The sequence below is a fragment of the Acomys minous genome (genome assembly GCF_964271855.1).
Source record: "Acomys minous genome assembly, chromosome: 12".
NCBI lineage: Eukaryota > Metazoa > Chordata > Mammalia > Rodentia > Muridae > Acomys > Acomys minous.
The window spans coordinates 22,037,280-22,058,259 of NC_140493.1; the positions used below are offsets into that span (position 1 = coordinate 22,037,280).

Below are 20,980 nucleotides of genomic sequence, written 5' to 3' on the forward strand. Positions count from 1 at the left end.
GAGCCACAGAAAGAGAGCTTCCTAGAACATTATCATGTTTCCATTTGAGACTGGCTGCCTCGCATGATGGCAGCGGGGCAGCACACAAACGGGGCCAAGGATCACGATTCAGCACCACTGAGTTGGGAGGCTGTGACCTCTAAGGAACTTGCAACTCGGAGGTTCTGTGTCACCCTCTGTGGCTTGGAAGAGGCAGCCCGTAATTTGGGGAAGGGGTGGGGCGGGAAGGGAGGAAACATCCTTGGGATGTCAGGCCTGTTACTCTGGAAACAGAACGTTTATAGTACTGGTGGGACTTTTGGGGGGGGATGGGTGGGCAGCTCTGGGGGTGATGAGACGCAAGTGGGAGTGGGGAGGGTGGGCTCTGGGGTACCAGCTAGAACCCTCACCCCATCCTCTCCACCTGCACCATTCCTAGGATAGTGAAGACCCCTGGAGACAACGGTAGGTCTGCTTCTGCATCTAGCACAGGGCTAGGCCTGTAGGTGTCTCTGGGAGAAAGTCCCCCATGAAGCTAATGGATGAGTTGCATCACCTGTGGACCACAATGAGAGTGACAGTACAGCAGCCACCGCCACCAGTTCACACAGTAAGGCTGTGAATGGGCCTTACATTCCAGCCCTACGCCAGCCTTCCCTGATACTGAGGGCTGTGGCCAGAAGATTCCCACCTACCGACTCGTCCCAAGAACCAGGAACATATTAACCAGAGCTTGTCACAGGATATTAGGTGCTGAGCCTGGCATTCCCGTGCCCTCCCCTCCCCACCCCCAACCCCCCACCACTGCCCCTGCTCTACTTGGAGATCCCAATGTGCCAGCCGGCAGGAGGCAGAATAAGAAATGGGGCTGAGCTTGAGATCTAACAGGCAGGAACTGGGGAGCTTTGAGACGGGAGGGGTAGACCCAGACAAAGAAAAGACATTACTGAGATAAGGGTTAGAAGAAAAGGCCCAATGTGCCTTTAGTCTCAGCGCTGGGATGTTGGAGGCTAGAGATGTCTAAATTCAAAACCAACCTCGTCTACATAGTGAGGTCCAGGACAGCCAGGGCTACACAGCGAGGCCCTGTTAGTATGAGCTAACAGACTTGCCTGATGGTTTTTCAGTATCTAGGGGACAATGTCTTTGTTTGATTTGCTCTTTCCTGTTAATTAAAAGGTGTGGACACTGGGAAATTGCAAGCTAATTTGTAGATTTTTACCAGGCAGGATGGATGCCATTTCTAGCCAACAGGAAAGACTTCTGCCCATCAGACGACCCGTGGTGTCTTCACAGGAGGCCATCACTAGGCTGTCACTCAGCTCTAGTGGCCTTCCAGTGCTTGCCACACCTGCTCCCAGAGACTGTGGTCGCCATCTCACCCTTCCCCCACTCAGCAGGACAACCAGTAGTACATGGGCACTAGGGCCACTTTTCCTCATATTTCTTTCTTGAACTTTTAGAAACGACACTCTGGTCTGAGGTTCCTTCCAGAAGCAGAGACTCTGGAGAGGCGCCATTAGAATTCTCAGGGAGAAGAGGGTGACTAGCATGTCCATAAAAAAAAATTTTTTAAATAAAAAAACAGGCACAAACTGTCCTGAAACTCAGAAAAACCACAAGGCAAGAAGATGTCCAGGGGATTAAAAAAACAGAAGGGAACAGCTCCCGCAGAGGCAGTGAGAGCACAGAGGGCCCCCGCTGAGAGTCCAGGGGTGACTCACAAAGCGGGGTTCGAATTCTCCCTCCCTCCCCCATCAGGGTGAAAACAGGACAGATGCAGAGACAAGTGGGGGGTGGGGGCAGACTGCCCGGCTAATAGGAATTTGAGGAGGACAGATCAGCGGAGTGAGCTAGAAAACCAAAGCAGGCCCCGGGCCACTGCTCTGAGCCAACAGAGTGCTATAAGTCCCAGACACCCCAGAGAAAGTCTGAGTTCTGAAAACAAGAAGGAAAATCACCAGGTTCTTGGCTACACAAAGCTGTTACCTCCCAAGAAAGGGGAGCGAGGTGGTGCCGGTCCCCCTGCAGCCCTGTGTGATCAGGTCACATGGCACAACGCCACCGCCACCACCATCGGTTCTCAGAGAGTAAAACTACAATCCTACGAAAGAGCAGACACATGCTGCCCTTCCCATTCCAAGATCAAAGGGACGAGTTGGCACAGCCAAGATTAAAAAATGATGCTATCCAAAACCTTTTCTTTGAAACTCTGCTTAAGGATATTCTCCAGTCAGCCCAAAATGAAAATGCACCTGGCAGAGGCAGTGACCCAGTACCCAAGAAATTACCTGAAGTCTACCTGCCTTCGGGCAGGGTCCAAATTCCCAGCAACAAGGGGGCTGGGAGTCTGGGCAGCACCACCAGGAAGGGATGATCATAAGAACTCAGCACACTCCTGGGCCTCCGCATCTCTAGTCCCCTCTCAGCCATCTGCAAGGGACTTTGCTGCCCTGCCCCGCAAGTACAAATAATCCCACACACAGTCAGAGAGGCACCCGCCCATCCACAGTGACCAGCCTTCGTCTCTCCTGACTCCTGCCCTGCTGAGCCATACTAAGCATGGTTAGTGCCTGTTTCTCTTTTACCACCCATGTGTTACCTCCTGAGACCCAGACTCAAATCCCTATGTCTCCAGCGAGGTTCCATCAGACTCCTAGGTTGAACGCCCTCAGCCGAACAACAGCACCTGGGTCAGAGCCCTGGTCCAAGTGTGGACAGACCCCACCACAGCAGTGCTGTTGGACCCTGTCCTAGACAGTGAGCCTGGCAGGACCGACCTGCGGACAGCCTTCTCTCCTCCTCACCTGGCCTCCAGGGCAACACCCACACTCAACACAGCCCTCTGTATCCATGGCTGCTGGACAGACTCCAGGAACGCAGCCAGGAAGCCCAGAGTCATGCTCCAAATAGGCAAAATGGAACCTCGCTTCTCCTAGCTTCTCTGGCTTCAGCATATGGCCTCTGTGTGTGTGTGTGTGTGTGTGTGTGTGTGTGTGTGTGTGTGTGTGTGTGTGTGTGTCTTTTTTAGTTGAGTCTCGTTCTATGACCCAGGCTGGTCTTAAATTCCTAAGTTAACTGATCCTCCAACCTAAAGCCATCTGTGCTTTGTTAGAAATGACCAAACATGGGTTCAGTTGATGCCTAAGTCTGCCCTCCATTTCTGACTTGATGAGTGGCTATGATAATAATGATGGCCATGGTGACTGTGATGATAATAGTGGTAGGTGGCGATGGTGGTGATGCTGGTGATGGTAAGGGTGATGGTGGTGATGGTAAGGGTGATGGTAAGGGTGATGGTGGCGATGGTGTCGATGGTGGTGATGGTAAGGGTGATGGTGGTGATGGTAAGGGTGATGGTGGTGATGGTGAGGGTGATGGTGGCGATGGTGGTGATGGTAAGGGTGATGGTGGTGATGATAAGGGTGATGGTGGTGATGGTAAGGGTGATGGTGGTGATGGTGAGGGTGATGGTGGTGATGGTGGTGATGCTGGTGATGGTAAGGGTGATGGTAAGGGTGATGGTGGCGATGGTAAGGGTGATGCTGGTGATGGTGGTGATGCTGGTGATGGTAAGGGTGATGGTGGTGATGCTGGTGATGGTAAGGGTGATGGTGGTGATGGTGATGATAGCGATGATGGTGATGACAATGCTCAGGGTGGTGATGGTGGTGGCAAGTCACGGTGGCAATGACAACTGTGGAGATGGTGGTGGTAATGGTTACCGTGGTGACGGTGACAGAAGTGGTAGTAACTATATTAATGGTTATGATGGTCACAATGATGATGGTGGTGATGTGTGTGGTGCAAATATGATGTAATGACAAAGATGGCTATCACTGTGGTGGTGAAAATGGTGGTGGTGGTGGTGGTGATCATAACCATATTGACTATGATGATGATTAGGGTGACGACGGCAACAATGATGATGATAATGGTTATGGTGGTGGTGGCGATGACAGTGACAACAATGATAATGATAATAATGGTGATGGTGATGATGATGATCATGATGATGATGACGATGACAGCCAACACTTCTGGGTGCTCACTTTGACCAGGCTGATATCTTTACTCCTTTTTTTTTTTTTTTTTTTTTTTTTTTTACAGATGGGGAAATGGAGGCTTTGCTTTCTCAAAGGCATGCAATTAATCAGCATAAAACACTCAGTGTAAGCCAGCTACCCAAGACAACAGACAGATGCTTACAGCGGCCACAGGAAAGGACAGCTGTCTGTCCAGGCCCATCCACAGAGAGCACCATCTCTCCTGCCTGCTGGCCCAGGAGCCCTGCATTCTCACACAGTAGCGCCATCATCTCCCAGAAGCCCCCGGCTTTGCTATATGGCAGCTGACATGCATCGAAAACCAGGTCATTACCTACCCTGCCATGACAATGAAGAAATCCAGGCGGTTCCATGTGTCCCCGAGGTAGCACTTCTTGCCAAAAATGCCCAGGGCCACCATCTTAAGCACCATCTCCATGGCGAAGAAGATGAAGATAAAGTCATCAAACACCTGTGGAGCAGGAGGAAGACAACACAGGGCAGAGTGAACTCTTGGGCAGGAGCGGAAGTCAGAGCCACTATGAGGTCAAACATCATAGGACAGGAACCTCAGAGGCCCTGGTCCTTCAGGGACCACTTCAGAGACCAGGGCCCAGAGAAGGGATGAAGTTGCCCAAGATTACACAGCCGATTCCCTTTGTTGCTTAAGCCCCGGCAATGACAAGGAGCACCAGCCCTCCATCATTAAATCCAATAATTGTCAAGCACTAGGACACACAGTAGAAGGAGACCCTCACTCCTAATTCTTGCAATGGCACACATGTGGTAACTCACTTTACAGCTAAGGAAACGAGACTCAGAGACCCCTGGGTTACAGAGCAACTCTGTGCCTCGGGTCTGGCTCCCAGGGATGGGCACTAAATAGTCTACTTCTGCAAAGTGGGTGCAGCCCCAGACCCTGCTCTATGGTTCCTCACACCCTGTCCCCACACCATGCAGATGGCACATCAGGGCCCACCCAGGAGCTGAGAAGTAAGAAGTTCAGGAGGCCTTTCCTAAAAGACATGGGGAGGGGATACCAAGGAGCCAAGGCAGGCTATAGGCGGAGAAGTATAAGCCACTGCACTTTACTGGTGTAAACGGGATGGGCTGAGGAGCCTCAGCTGGGAAGCCAGAGGAGGCTGGAGGGGCAATTAGGTAGGAGAGGCGGGGGCTGCGCTAGAGTAAAGCCCTGAGCTTGAGAGAGGACACTCACCTGCAGGATCTTGCAGCGGTCTGACAGACACTCCATGTCGTCACATGGCTGGTACATGCCCAGGGTCACACAGTTCAGCAGGATGACCAGCATGCTCACACACTCGAACCATGTGCACGGAGTCAAGGATGAATCGGTGGCAGCACGGCTTAGAATGCTACACCCCTGAATGTGACACCCCAGAAACAGACACACAGATCATTTCTGCCCTCCCACCCATGCGGACCCCTCAAGGGCCCAGGTCCAAGTTTTCAAAGACTGTACAGCTGGCCTGTCCCACCACCACACAGGTTAAGACCAATGGGCACGCCCTGCAATGAACCAGACCAGACCAGACCAAACCACTGAAGCTTCCACGGGTGGATGCTCCTAGCCACCAAGGAAGTAGCAGCTTCCAGCAAGGCCTCAACAATTCTGATGCCTCCCTTCTCTGACCATCTTCTCCCCTCACCCACCCCTCCCTCTGCAGAAGCCCTGCGTTTCCAGTTCAAGAGCTCTCCCGCATTTTTGAGACCTTCAGAACATGGTCTCCTGACCTGCCCACCTCCATGGAGTTGAAGCTCTGGCCGACTGCTCCCAGGTCAGTCCCATCCAGTCAGCCCCGCCCCGAGGTTCTGCCCCAACCAAATGCTGCCTCCTGGAGCCAGGGCATCTAAAGATCAGTCCTTCACTCAGCCACAGGCCGCCAACAGGATAAGGAATCCTACAGCACAGACAGAGGAAACCTAAGTACCCCTTCCCCCTGCTAATAACCCCCTCTTAGGCCATGGCTGACTCCATTCACACCTGCTGATCTCAGTCTACCCAACCAGGGAGCTCAAAACTCAAAGGGACCTTGGGGGCTGTGTCACTTAACAGTCCCCAAGCTGTCGTGATATATAAGCTAAGAGAGCAGAAGTCTGCCCATATCTACCAACACGGCCTCTCCTCTGTTATCCAAGTCCTAGAATCTAAGGAGATCTGTGCCCCCCAAAAAGTTCGTGGTAAATTGAAGTTAAGTCATACAACCACATAAATGACCAAAGCCAGACTTGGAGGTGAGTCTCCAATCTCGGCAGCCTGACCTCCCTTGGAGACGACAACTGATCCAGAAGTGTCTCTCCCGTCTACTAGAAGGGGAACTGACAGCTCCTGCCACCAGCTGTCTGCACACTTCTGTCCCTGACCCCCAGCACTTAGCATCTGGGTATAGAGAGACTATGTGCTTTCAGAGCACCCCGCAGCACCAGAGACCAGGACCTGCGTGTGAATTCCAGTACCAGCAGGGAGGGGTTCTGGGGTCTCAAGCAAGCCCGTTCCCATCTCTAATCTCCCAGATGCTCCTCACTGGAGCCCAGGGGCTCCTCACAGGTCCACAGAGGCTGTCCTGGGTTCTCCTTACAGGATGTGAGCCATTGAAAAAATACCAGGGAGCTACCAAGAAGAGACTTGATACCCTATGAGCATATACAGGGGGAAGAGGTCCCCCTCAGTCACAGTCAAAGGGGAAGGGAGTAAGGGGAAAATGGGAGGGAGGGAGGAATGGGAGGATACAAGGGATGGGAAAACAATTGAGATGTAATATGAATAAATTAATAAACTATATTAAAAAAAGAAAAAAGAAAAATACCAGGGAGATGGTTTCCACCTCTGTTCAGAGCCCTGCTATGGCTCCCAGGTTCTCCTGGTATAAATTTGGAAGCCCTCCCCAAAGCTGGCCAGCAAGACCTACCCTTCTCTCCTTCCTCCGATGGCCTCCCTTTGGCCTGTGGTGGCCTCCTGCCTTTCCAGTCTGGCCTTAGGTAACCTCCATCTCAGGACCTTGGGAGGAACTGTCCCTTCCACTGGGAGACATTTGAAACACTTCCCAAGATTCTCCAGGGCTAATCCTCCCTGCAAGGAGTTTTACTCACCTCTTCAAGTCCAGGTCATTCTGTGTTAGCCGTGGCTGTCCTGGACTCACTTTGTAGACCAGGCTGGCCTCAAACTCACAAAGATCCACCTGCCTCTGCCTCCCAGGTCCTGGGATTAAAGGCATATGCCCCCATGCCCGGCGCCTCTCAAACATTTCTAAACTGTCTAAGGAGATGGTATTCATTGTCTCTGCCTACTTCTAGAGCAGAGTTTGGGTCACTGGGATTCACACTCTCAGGTCTAGCCCTAACACCACGTAGATACTCAACCAAGACTTGCTGAGTGAATAAATGAGCTTCTCTCAGGACCCTAGCCATACTTGCTCAACCCCAGCTCACAGCTCCGTGAAGCCACACCAGCCCACCACAGCCAGATGCCAACCACAGTGGACCGGGCCCCTTCTTTCTGCTAAGAGAGCTGACCTAGTTTCCATGGCAACAACCCCCTCTGCTTCCCTAGACCCTGCTCACCTTGAAAACTGCCTTCCATGGCCTCTCTCTGCCCTGTTCCTTCCTGTCCCTGGCCTGGCTGCCACTCTCCCGCCATAGCCTATAATTAATTTCAGTTGCTGCCAGGCCCCCTTTGAGCCCAAGCATTGCTCCGGCAGCAGCTTCATCATTAATTAACTTTTTTTTTTTTTGGAAGTTCAAACGTTCTAATTACCAGTGAGCATCCCAGTTCCCCTTGATCCACCCCCCCCCCCCACACACACACACACACCTCCCTCTCACAGCCCAGTTTCTCCTGCCTCTGTCCTTCCTGAAGACCCAAGCCCAAGGGTACCTGGCAGGCCCATTCACAGTTGGGGAAACTCAAGGCCCCTCCTGGGTCACATGGCTGCGATCTGTCTATACCGAGTCTGCTGGACTCCTTGGCCAGTGGCCCCTCTCAGCCATGCATCCTGCCCCTGCAATGCTGCCCCTGACTTCCTGAGCCCAGGGCACATCCCTGACCTAGTACCGGCCTCTCCTGGAGCTGCAGCTCCGGCCCCTACTTCTCCAGTGGACCCCGCGTGATGCCAGGCACTGAGGCCTCAGACGCCTTGGTGAGCTCACATAGAAAAGAAGGAACTAGGTGTCATACACAGAGGAACAGATCCAGCCAGGTGTAACGGCACACCTGTAATCCCAGCACTGGGAAGGCTGAGGCAGGAGGTTCAAAGCCAGCCAGAACTGCATAGCAATACTTTTGAAGGGGTGGGGCCGGAGGTGCGGCCCAGTGGCCAGCGTTTCACTAGTGTGCACATAAGCCTGGTTCCATTCCCAGAGCCACATAAAGCCAAGCGTGGCAGCATGGCAGCGTGGCAGCGTGGCAGCGTGGCATCCAATCTCCGTAGTCCCAGCAGCACCCAAAGGCAGGAAGATCAAGAGTTGAATGTCATCTGGCAGTAGTGGCACACGCCTTTAATCCCAGCCCTTGGGAGGCGGAGGCAGGGGAGGGGTGTCTGTGAGCTTGGAGCCAGCCCAGTCCACAGAGTGAGTTCCACGCAGAACTACACAGAGAAACCCTGTCTTGAAAGAAAGAAGAAAAAAAAAAAAGAGTTGGAGGATATCCTCCGCTACACCACGAGTCTAAGCCATCTCAGCCTACATGAGGTCCTGTCTTGGTGAAGAAAAGGGATCAATTTACTTAAAGTAGCTAGCTGCAGAGGCGGCCTTAAACTCTACCTATCTTTTCCTGCTCCCCAAACTAGTTTGCCCCCTCCAGATTAATCTCTGCTTGCTCTAAAGCCTCCCATGGCTCCCCATCACCCCTTAGCCTGATACCCAAGGCCTCCTGGATTCTGATCTCATTAAGTTCACTGCCTGAATCTCCTGCTGGCCCCGGCGTGCACTGAGCTTCTTACTACCTGCAAGCGCACCCACTGCATGGCTTAACCTTCCCCGTCAGGCAGCCCCTGCCCACCATGACAACCTCACTCACCTGCCACCTATTCCAAACGCTTCCGCCTTTCACCCATCCCAGCTGGTGCCCAGCCTTCCGCCCCCCCACCTCCCGCCCCCCGGTCTAGCACATACCACAGTGGTGAACTTGGCAGTCACTATGGCCGCTTCATGCCAGGCACCCTAGTGACATGACCTTAACTGTCACTACCATCAGGGAGAGGCACGGAAGTGGAGGGAGAATGTGACTTCCACAAAGGCACACCGCAGCTCAGGGTGAGCAAACTCAACGTGCCAACTGTGTCCTCTGCAGCTCAGCTACCCCGATCGTGGCACAGAGGCCCTGCAGGCAGAGCAGGTCCAGCCCCTGGTCTCCTCAGCTCCTGCTGGCCTCGGGCACAAGGGGAAATCCCAGGTGGCAGGGCCTGGGCCCCGTCCAACAGCTCCAAGGCTCAGAAGTCAGGCCAGCGCAGCACGGCTGCCCATAGCTCCTGACACATTCCCGCTGGCTCAGGGATGAAAGGCCCCAGGCTTCCTGGAAGATAAACCAGGCCATGCGTGCAGTATGGGTAGGAGCTGTCAGAGGGATCAGAGCCTTCGGATGGGCAGCTTGGTGGCCTGGTCCAATACCTACTTTCCCATCATTGGTCATAGTACCAAGGAGCTTAGGGCTCAAGCCGGCCAAGCTGAGTTCCGGGAAAAGGGAAGGTAAGATGGTGACACCCCACCCCACTCCCGCGCCAAGAGGGTAGATGGGAAATTCTGGGTAATGAAACAGGTGAGGTTTGAATGCTGTCCCCACAAGAGAATAGAGTAATCAATATCTCTCTATTGCCCCTCAGAGGCAGAAACAGAGCCCTGGACTGTCATCTAAGGATATGCAATGGGGACCAAACCACCCTGCCTTCTTTGCCTGGAGATTCTCAGTCTCCAGGGGTTACAGCAGAACAGCCCCCTTCAATCCTGAGACAGTGCGGGATCCAAGGCCCCCTCTGCGTGAATGGGTCATGGGAGCAGAGACTTGGCTGAACACAGGGAGAGCCCAGAAGAGAAGCAGTACACGTAACACCCAGACCCTTGGATAGCCCTGAGACACAGCAGTCTTACAAACCCAACAGCCCTGAGTTTGCCTATTTGTCACCCTGAACAGCCCCAGAGCGGTGACCACAAGCACCCCTGAGGAGCCTGCAGAGCAAAAATCAGTGTCCATCAGGTCAATGCAGTGTCCTTGGTGGCAAATCTGGCTTTTCAGCGGGCCTGAGAGAAGACACTCAAGCACCCTTGTGGGTGGCAGGGACCTTCCAACACCTACCTCAGCCCTAGCACCTGAGGGAACTCTCCAGAAGCCTGGACCCTTACCAGTTCTCCAGACTCTCACTGCTTCCCCAAGTCCTCAGGGCCTTGAAGAGAATTAATGAGCACATATGGGATGCCTGCTGTATACCAGATGCCTAGTGAACACCTGCTGGTTACACACACTTCCCAAGTGACCGAGAGTAACTGCCAATGAGCTTTCTAACCAAACGTCAAGCCAGGAACTTAGGCACAGCCTGTGATCTGCACTCAGGAGGTAGAGGCAGAATGTGTGTGAGTTTGAGGCCAGCCTGGGCTACACAGATCCTATCTTAAACAAATGTCAGCATGCGCAGCAAGGACCCAGGAGGTCCCAGCATGCAATGCCAGCACAGCAGGGTCAGTGGGAGGAGCCTCAAAAGAGCCAGGGCTCTCTTGGATCTTCGAGGGGGCAAAGATGCCACCTCAACATTCTATGCTCATTGCTTAATAAGGTCTTGGGGAGGCTGAAGGTGTCTTTACACGCCTTTTGAGTGACAGGCACCTCACAGCTTAGAGCCTTTCAAAACGGCTCAGACTGGCTGGGTATGGTGGAACACACCTGCCACTTGAGCCCTGTGGAGACTACAGCAGGGGGTTCACTACTTAGAGGACACCTGGACTAGAGACCATGTCTTGGAAACAATGACAGTAAAAAGAATCAGGCAGTCCGCAGAAGCCCAAGCTTGAGACAAAGTACCTGGTATCTCTAGACAGTCCCTCAGCCCGGCAGATGCTACTGCTGCTGCCATTTGACAAATAAGGAAACCGAGGCAGCAAGCGTTGTGGCATTCCACATGTCAGAATCTGAACTGCTCCTTGCTAGCTCCAGGTCCTGTGTTCTAAACCACATCCTGTCCACATTGGGCTCAGCACCTCAGACCTGGGGTTCCCAGATGTTGAGTGTTCAGGGGTCCCTGTTTTGCCCTTCTTCACTGGAAGCTTCAGGGGAGAAAGCCAGGGCTGTGTTTACTACTCCAGCCATAAAAGATCAATCTGAATCAATATGGAAACTCCACAGCCTAGCATTGCATCCTGAGAAGTCCAGAATGTGGGTCAGGGTAGGTGGGTTCAGGGCCACCAGAGACTCCACCACACAAGGGACACACACACACACACACACACACACACACCCTGCCAGGCACCTAGGCAGAAGAGAGTGACCAGGTGACCAGGTAGAGGAAACAATGCCACTTTCCCAAGCAGGGCCCTGCAGGGCATTCTCCTCTCAAAGAGCTGCCAGAGGTCGGCATGGTTACCATGGTGACCACCCTCCTTCCTTCATTGCTGAGGAGGTTTCTGTTCTGGGGGTGGGGGGCACTTGGGAGGGGATGCTAAGAAGGGACCCTGGGCTAGGCCGAGGGGGTGGCCAAGTTTGTTTGTATTTTTATCAAATCTGAAATCAGATCCGTTTCCCAGGGTTCTTCTACTCGGTTGTCTAAATATGTCAAGTGGAGGAAGGGGGCTGGGGCCAAGTCCTCCAGGATGAGGAGCAGGCACAAAGGACAGTCTCCCTGCCATGCTCCCTCGGTCTGTCTCCAGGATCGTGGAGAGCTTAGGCCCTGGGGAATCCCAGAGGCCTGATCTACACAGGCCAGGCCTTGAGCCGGTTCCTTGAGGCCAGGTCTCCAAGCATCTCCAGAGCACCTGCTGTAAACATCACATGTGCACCAGCAGACTGAGCTACCGAAAGTTCACTACAGGGCTGGAGAGATGCCTCAGCAGCTTAAGAGCACTGGCTGTTTCTCCCAGAGGGCTCAGCTTCAACTCCCAGCACCCACAGGGTAGCTCACAACTGTCTGTGACTCCAGTTCTGGGAAACCTGACAGCTCACGTGCAAGAAAAATACCAATGCACCTAAAATAAAAATAAAGAAGTTATAAAGCAAGTTCACTTCGGACCCTGGGAGTCCCCAGAGTACAGTCCCGTTCCTGAACCATTCCTGACGTGTGGCCATACTGTGTTTGTCACATGAACCGTGGCTGCTGTGTTTGAATGCCTGGGAATTAAAGCTATCCAGTCATTCATTAATTTATTAATCTATTCAACTAGCCTTTCTGGGCAATCGCTATTCTGGAGGGTTGTTTAACAATGTCTATTAAAGTTGAACACAGACTCAGGCTGAGAGAGGCAACCACTGACATCCAGTAGGTAGAGACCAGGGACACTGCCAAAAACCTACATTACACAGGACAGTCCCTGTCACAATGAATCAATCAGCCCAAATTGTCAACAACGTCAAGGCTGTCAAGTGCATCATTGGCTAAATAGTGAGTTTGAGGCCAGACAGAGCTATATAAAACCCTGATTCAAAAATAAATCAATAAAACATAAGCAACATGCTGGGGCACCCACGGGCTCTGGCCTCCAGTGAGATTTTCCCAATAATCCTTGCACCCCTGCTCAGTGACTTATCTACAGTTACAGCTAAGGAAGGCGGTAACTAGGATCAGGCCCTGTGCGATTTCTCCACTGATAGGTGTTTGTATATCTGCTGTACCTCACCACCCCCACCACGCCCCAGGGAGATGGGCACAGTCACTTCTCAGGCACAGAAAAGAAGGTCTAGAGACAGTACAATTGGCCCCGAATGGCACAGCGGTTGAGCTGGGCCAGAAAGCTGCTCCAGGAACCGAACTGACATACAGGGTGCAGGTTCCACTCAGTTTGCATGACCCCGGTGACAAGAAGTCTCCTTAAGGACAGACGGCCAAGCCTAGTTTGCTTTACTTACAAGCCCTGAAGCCCCTAAAAATAAAGACAAGGGGCAAGTCTACCCTCTTCTCTCCCTTCCCATCCCCAACCCCCTCTCAGAGTCACCGCCAAATGAAAATTCAGTGCATTTGTCCAGTCTCTGATTCCCACATGCCCAGCAAGCTATGCTGCCTGGCACAGACAGCCAGAGCGGGGGAGGCAACAGTGAGCGGACAAAGATGATGCCAGTCTGGGAGAGAACCCAGGGTGAGTGGCCCACAGGAAAGAGGCTCTGGCCAAGACGACTTGCCAGACACACACACCTTGGCCCCCAGGGAAGAGAGGATGGTACAGGGACCAGGGCCACAGCTGTCCAGGGGCAGACATGGCCTCGGGAGCCCACCTCAAAGAAACTGCACCTGCAGAACCCACTGTGACTCCCAGCAGCCAAACGTGAACACATCTGCTAAGACAGCCCACTCTTGCTCAGGCGTGGGCTCGTCACCTCAGCCATCCTGTGCTCCTACAAACTTGGGAGTCTGCCCTGGGACAGCCACTCAGGGCATCTGCGGCTGCGAGGGGATAAGACTCCCGTTGCGTGGAGGCCACCATGGAGCCTGGGGAGGGCTTTGCAACTCAGCTTCCCGTCCTGAGTGCCCTCGCCTCTCCTTTTTCACACCTGCTACTCCTTACTCTACATGCATTGCTCATTATTCTCGCAACGTTCCTCTGCCGGGGCCTCCCACTCTGCCTGGTGCTTAGAAAACAGAATGAAGGACACTTGGTCCCTGATGCCAGAGACCCAGGAGAGGCAGAGGATGGTGGCATCACCACACCTGCTCGGGAACACACACCTGTTCGTGGCCACCTGTGTGCTTCCACAAGAACACATGTGCACACGTGCACATGCATGCACACACACACACACACACACACACACACACACACACACACAGTGTGTGTGCTCACAACTACCTCTCTCTTGCTCCCAGTCAGCAGCTCTTGGCCCAGCCAAACCTTCTCCTTGAGAACACGGGTTCTTCATCTTTTCTGTCTTAAACACAGAAATAATGGCTTTTTCCTTTTTTTTTTATTCATATGCACATATTTTATGCATATGTGTGGAGGTCAGAGGACAACCTAAAGGTGTCCATTTTCACATTCTACCAATGTGGGTCCTAAGGACTGAACTTGGCAAGTACCTTTACAAGTTAAACCATCTCACCAGGCCAGGACAGTCTTTAATGTAAATTTTCTAAAAACTTGAACCTGTTATACTAAAAAAAATTTAAAAATTTAAAAAAAAAAAAAAAAAAAAAAAAATATATATATATATATATATATATATATATATATATATATCAAGCTTTTAAGGATTTTGTTTTGTTTTCTGACTTTTTTATTATAGGACAGGATCTCTCTGTGTAGCTCTGGCTGTCCTAGAACTCACTACATACAGAAGGCTGATTTTGAACCTATAGCAATCCACCTGCCTTGGCCTCCCAAGTGCTGGCATTAAAGGTGCCCAGCCCCTGACCTCAAACTTGAAATCCTCCTACCTTGACCTCCCAAGGACTGGGATTACAGGTATGAAGTACCACACCAAGAAAATGATGGGTTCATTTTTTTAAAAATAAATACACATGTTTTGTTATCAGCACAGTAAGTAACAAGGCCCAGCGGTAGGTCTAAGGTTATGTGACAGCCTGTCACTATGAAGGATGTGCCTATTAATCCAAGAGCCCTGCAGTGACCCTGGTGTGACAGGAACGCTGATGACTCCTCCCCCGGGTGGCAGGAACTGCTACTGTGCTATGGGGAGATGGGGGGATGGAGAGGTGGGGGGTAGGGAGGTGTCCAGTGTTTGTTTTTGCCTTCACTGTAAATGCTAAATTTGAGCCATGGGTCCACAAAACTCAACTTATCCCCACAAAAGCTCATGAGCTCCAGCTTAAAACACCTGTTCTAGGAACCCTCAAGCCAGAGGGATCACCCCAAGTCCCTTCCTGGGCTCTATCTTCCAACACTGGGTCTCAGGTGCCATCCCTGGCCCCTGTGTCTCTTCTCCCTGACCCTACTACTGACAGCCTCCCATGGGATGATCAGAGTCCAAGGTTATCCCAAGACTGTACTCATTCCCAGCCAAGCAAGGGCTCCCAGATTCTGCCCCAAAGATCTCTGTCAACCCCAAGTTTGTCATACATGAAGGGGTTACAGGCACACTCTCCTCTGGCCACGTTCCCACCTCACCACCAGTCTTGGAAGTGGCCCACAGACCTCTGGAGCCTCCTTTCACCCTGGCGACCTGTCCACTTCACTCTCTCCTCACTACCTGCTCCTCTGCAGCCCACAACCCCCTTAGAGATGTGTCTGCTTCACCACCAGAACCATCTCTGGACAACCTCCTCCTTCAGGCTAGCCTTCTAAGATGCACCCTCCATATGTGTGCATCCCAGAAGCTCTTCCAAACCCAAAAGCTTGGATGCCCTACACCACAACATCTCCAGCCTCTTGCTTCTCAGCCCTGAACACTTGGCTGGGCACTCGGGGACCATTTGTCTTCACCCCCATCCAACCCCTCTCACTTCACCCTGCCTGCTAAGAGGCACTCCATCAAAAGCCCTGACACATATCTGCTCTGTGCAGCAATGTGAGGTCGCGGCCTGGAAAAGAGGTATGCATCAATGGAGTACGGAGCTTGAACACAGGAAGTTCTCTAACTAACAGAATGGGAGTATACACTGCATACCAAAGGCCCTGAAAGGGGTTCATAGAGAGAATAACAGGGCCCCCAACACACAGGCTTGTCTGGGCCCCGAGCACATGGCAGGAGACATTAGAAATGGGGACGGGGGTGACCGAATAGCATTTGCCAAACATGAACCAAAAGAAGAATGGAAGGGTTGAAGTATGTGTACGGGTAGAGGCAGGATGGTGCCTTCTCATGAGGACAGGTGAGAGGTGGCTAGAAGGCAAATAGATGCCGCATAAATGTGAAGGTCTCTGGGTGGATATGGGGGAGCAGGTGCATGGATGAAGAGATGGATGGATGGGTGGGTGGGTGGATGGATGGATGGGTGGGTGGATGGATGGATGGATGGATGGGTGGGTGGATGGATGGATGGATGGGTGGGTGGATGGATGGATGGATGGATGAATGGGTGGATGGGTGGGTGGATGGGTGGATGGATGGATAGATGGATGGGTGGATGGGTGGATGGATGGATGGATGGGTGGATGGATGGATGGATGGATGGATGGATGGATGGATGGATGAATGGGTGGATGGGTGGGTGGATGGGTGGATGGATGGATAGATGGATGGGTGGATGGGTGGGTGGATGGGTGGATGGGTGGGTGGATGGATGGATGGGTGGATGGATGGATGGATGGATGGATGGATGGATGGATGGGTGGATGGGTGGGTGGATGGGTGGATGGATGGATGGATGGATGGATGGATGGATGGGTGGATGGGTGGGTGGATGGGTGGATGGATGGATAGATGGATGGGTGGATGGGTGGGTGGATGGGTGGATGGTTGGGTGGGTGGATGGGTGGATGGATGGATGGATGGGTGGGTGGATGGGTGGATGGATGGATGGATGGATGGATGAATGGGTGGATGGGTGGATGGATGGGTGGATGGATGGATAGATGGATGGGTGGATGGGTGGATGGGTGGATGGGTGGGTGGATGGGTGGATGGTTGGGTGGGTTGGTGGATGGTTGGATGGATGGATGGATAGATGGATGGGTGGATGGGTGGGTGGATGGATGGATGGATGGATGGGTTGGTGGATGGATGGGTGGATGGATGGATGGATGGGTGGGTGGATGGGTGGATGGATGGATGGATGGATGAATGGGTGGATGGGTGGATGGATGGGTGGATGGGTGGATAGATGGATGGGTGGATGGGTGGATGGGTGGATGGGTAGATGGGTGGGTGGATGGGTGGATGGTTGGGTGGGTTGGTGGATGGTTGGATGGATGGATGGATAGATGGATGGGTGGATGGGTGGATGGATGGATGGGTTGGTGGATGGATGGGTGGATGGATGGATGGATGGGTGGGTGGATGGGTGGATGGATGGATGGATGGATGAATGGGTGGATGGGTGGATGGATGGGTGGATGGATGGATAGATGGATGGGTGGATGGGTGGATGGGTGGATGGGTGGATGGGTGGGTGGGTGGGTGGATGGTTGGGTGGGTTGGTGGATGGTTGGATGGATGGATGGATAGATGGATGGGTGGATGGGTGGGTGGATGGGTGGATGGATGGATGGGTTGGTGGATGGATGGATGGGTGGGTGGATGGGTGGGTGGATGGGTGGATGGATGGATAGATGGATGGATGGATGGATAGATGGATGGATGGAGGGGCTGATGGATGGTTGGATGGATGGGTGGGGGATGGTGGATGGATGGATGGGTGGGTGGGAGGATGGATGGATAAATGGATGGATGGACCTGTGGTTGGATGAGTAGGTAGGTGAATGGCTAATGGTGGGTGGGTGAGTGGAAGGGTGGGTAGGTGTGTGGATGAGTGAATGAGAGGTGGATCATTATAGATGATGGGTGGGTAAATGACATAGGGGTGGATAGGGGAGTAGATGGATGGAGGATAGAGGGATAGGTGGGCAGATAGACAGATAAGTGGGTGGATACATGAGTAGCAAGTGAGTGGGTGGACGACTCACGGTAGACAGGCAGGTAGATGGATGATAGATGTGTCAGTGGATGTACACATGCGTGGATGGATAGATGGATGAATAGATGATGGGTGGATGAGTGGTTAAATGGACAGATGATGGATCAGTGAGTAGGTGTGTGGTCAAACAGACAAAAGATGGACAGGTGGGTTCCTGGCAGGTGCTCACACTGTAGGAAATGGTCATTCTATGAGGAATGAGGCCTGGGTGGAAGAGGAAACCCTTCGCTTGGGACCCAGCTTCATCCTGCATGAGAGGCACTGCTGGGCTCTCCCAGATTCAGCTCACACTGGTCCTGTCCGTGCCTTCAATCCTGGGGTTTCTACCCTCAGCCCCAGTGACTTAGGGACAGGCAGTTCTCTGAATGGGCTGTCATATACATGGGCGGAAGTGTGCCTCTAGAGATTGTCATCTGTCCCCCTGGGAGCAAAAATCAACCGGACAGCAACCCCCAGCTCCCACTCGTATGGGTCAGGAAACTGACACCGAGGGAAAGGGTTATTCAGTCCCCAAGGTCACCATGCTCGTACCCTGTAGAGAACAGACCTTACCTATAGGATGGACAGTCAGGTCCCGTCACCACCAGCAGCTGGCAGTGATCAGGGTAGGTCTCGGAACCTCTCCCACTGCAGTTTCATCCCCAGAGGGACACTGAACCCAGAGAGGCCAACGTGTCCACCCAGTACCACACAGCTCCACCTGGCCGATCAGGATGGTTCTTTGAAAGGCAGGCAGCCCTGCAGCAACTTGCAAGGAGATTAGCAGAAAGACATTCTGGCTGATTAAAAAGACTATTGATTCCTCCCAGAGGGAAACAAACAGGGCCATTTGTCTCTCAACAGGATCCTGTTAGCCTAAGGAAGATGGCAGGTCAAATTCAGCTTGGGGGCTACCAGGCCAGATATAAGGGCACACTAGAATTCAGTCACCTTTAAGTGTCCAGCGAGTCCACGTCATCTTCATGCATTCCACTCCCTGTCACCCTCACCTCCAGCTGGGTGGTCCCACAGAGCAGCTTCATCTCCTGCCTCCTCCTGTTCTACACAGCGAGGCTCTGGTGGGTTCCTAAGCTGGCACAAGCTGACCTTGTTATCTCATCACTGTGGTCCAGGATTCCTCTACCACCACCCTCTTTCAGAAGGGTTGGGACTTGGGTGCCTCTTACAGTTGGCCAGGGGATCTGTAGACACCCGGTGGCCGTGGGGTAGGACTGAACCTCGGGGCACCTCCATCCAGAGCCAGGAAGTTCCAACTCTCATTGGATGAACAACTGATGCAGTCAAACAATATGGGTGCAGGAAGCTCCTGGCTGGCTGCAGATTCTGTCTCTCCCTCAGAGCCCCTCCACACCCGTGCCATGGCACATGCACGTGGCCGCACGCATGTATATAATTAATTAATTAATTAATTATTAAAATAAAGAAGAGGAAAAGAGGAAGGAAGTGAGTGTGTCCAGGGCCCGTCCATGCTGGTCACCTGTCCCTGGTAAGTCACACCCTGATCTCCAACCCCTGACTCACTGTCCCAGCCCCACAAATCCCCTCTATGGCCTCTACCGGGAATGCACTCCTTCAGCTGTTCTGGAAACTCCTATTCACGCAGCAAGACCCAGATGGAAAGACCCCTTCCTGCAGGTAAGCTTCACCAATACCCCAGGACTCCATCACAGGCACCCTCAACCCCTCTGGCTCTCTTGACGCAGAGCTCTCCAACACAGTCCCTGAAGATACCTAGGATCTCCCTAGCCTGGTCAGGACCCCCCATAACCAGTCAGTGTGGTCCCTGCTCCGGCCTCCAGTTGCATCTTGGGGGATGGTTCTTGACTCTGACTCTTATTTCTGAGAAAAACAACTTTCTCCACACCAGATGGAGGAAACGGACAATTTCTCAGGCATGTGTTGCTTCTGCCGGCAGTGCCTGCCACCGTCTGGACTGTCCCATTAGACCAGGGCTGGAGGAGGAGGGGACAGCTCCCTTTAGGGAGCCCCTCCTACCCGGAGGGAACTGAGACAGGCAGCCTGGAGAGAGGGTCCACAGTGCTGGACTCTAACTAAGCAGCCTGCTTATAATATATAACATATAATATACAATTATACATTATAATTATATTGTATATTATATGTTATGTTATATATTGTATATTATATTTTATATATAAGAGCTTCCACCTCTTCACATTCAACAGGTAACCTTGAGTGAATCACACTCCCTCTTATGTCTGCCTCCCAAACCCATGCCCCAGCTAAAGGACATACGATTAACACACCCCCTACACACACACACACACACACACACACACACACACACACACACACACACTTGGGAGGTGCCAAAGCCACCAAAGCATCAAGCATGTGAACATGGAGACTAGGAATGCTGACCCAAAATAAGCTCCAGGCTGGACTGGACAACAGAGACACAGGCCCTGCCCTCCAGGGTCTGGGGAAGGCGGGCTGGGTGGGGCTGCTGGGTTCATAGCATTAAAGAAGGAGGAGAGAACAGCACAGACAACAAGGAGCAGGGCTCACATGGGAAGCGTGGGGAGGAGGCTGTCTGAGCTTTAGGACAGAGCATGGAGAGCTGTCAGGGAGCAGGGCAGGCAGTCAGAGTGAATTACAGACACCTCAAGTCCAGGCCACGACACTGTGCTAAGCCCATTGCAGAGTCCAGAAGACCCCATGGTTGAGGAAGACAGAAGGAGGGAGGGAGGGAGGGAGGGAGGGAGGGGGAGAAGGAGGGAGGGAAAGGGCAGCATCCTCTAGGCACAAGTGAAGGACACAAGCTCCATGTTCAGGAGCCCCAGACCTACAGAAGAAAGGAGAGCTGGAAAGGGAAGAGTATCCAAGCATGGTGCTGTGGAAAGCAACACAGCTTGAGTCCCCGTCTCCACTACAGGCGAAGGGAAAGAGAATAAGGCCAGACTGGAGTGCATAAGGACCAGCAAACGCCCAGCCCCAGGCCCTTTGCATCCTGGGTAGAAAGGCTCAGGTATGGTGAGGAGGCACTTCCCAGGAGCCTAGAGCATCCCCACATACACACTGAGAAATCCAAGAAGCCTTTATTTGGCAGCTTGAGGTCTTATCTGATAGAGCAGAATTGAGCAGAAGCCAATCCAGAGACAGGGCCAGACTGGTTGACTGAGGCAGTGATGGAGACAGGGTCTTTTGCAGTACTTACTAGCCTGTACTTACTAGCTAGTACTTACTAGCATACATGAG

At 52.6% G+C, this 20,980-nt stretch overlaps 1 protein-coding gene across 1 annotated transcript in view; it reads right to left on the reverse strand.

Annotated features, from left to right (window-relative positions):
- The window catches only part of CACNA1I (calcium voltage-gated channel subunit alpha1 I), a 121,357-nt gene that overhangs the window by 77,944 nt on the left and 22,433 nt on the right, over positions 1-20,980 (reverse strand). Inside the window, exons 3-4 of the mRNA XM_084748317.1 lie at positions 5,242-5,351; positions 4,364-4,497 (exon numbers count right to left, since the gene is read on the reverse strand). Of these exons, the coding sequence (XP_084604443.1) occupies positions 4,364-4,497; positions 5,242-5,351 (244 nt within the window). The remainder of the gene's footprint in view (positions 1-4,363; positions 4,498-5,241; positions 5,352-20,980) is intronic.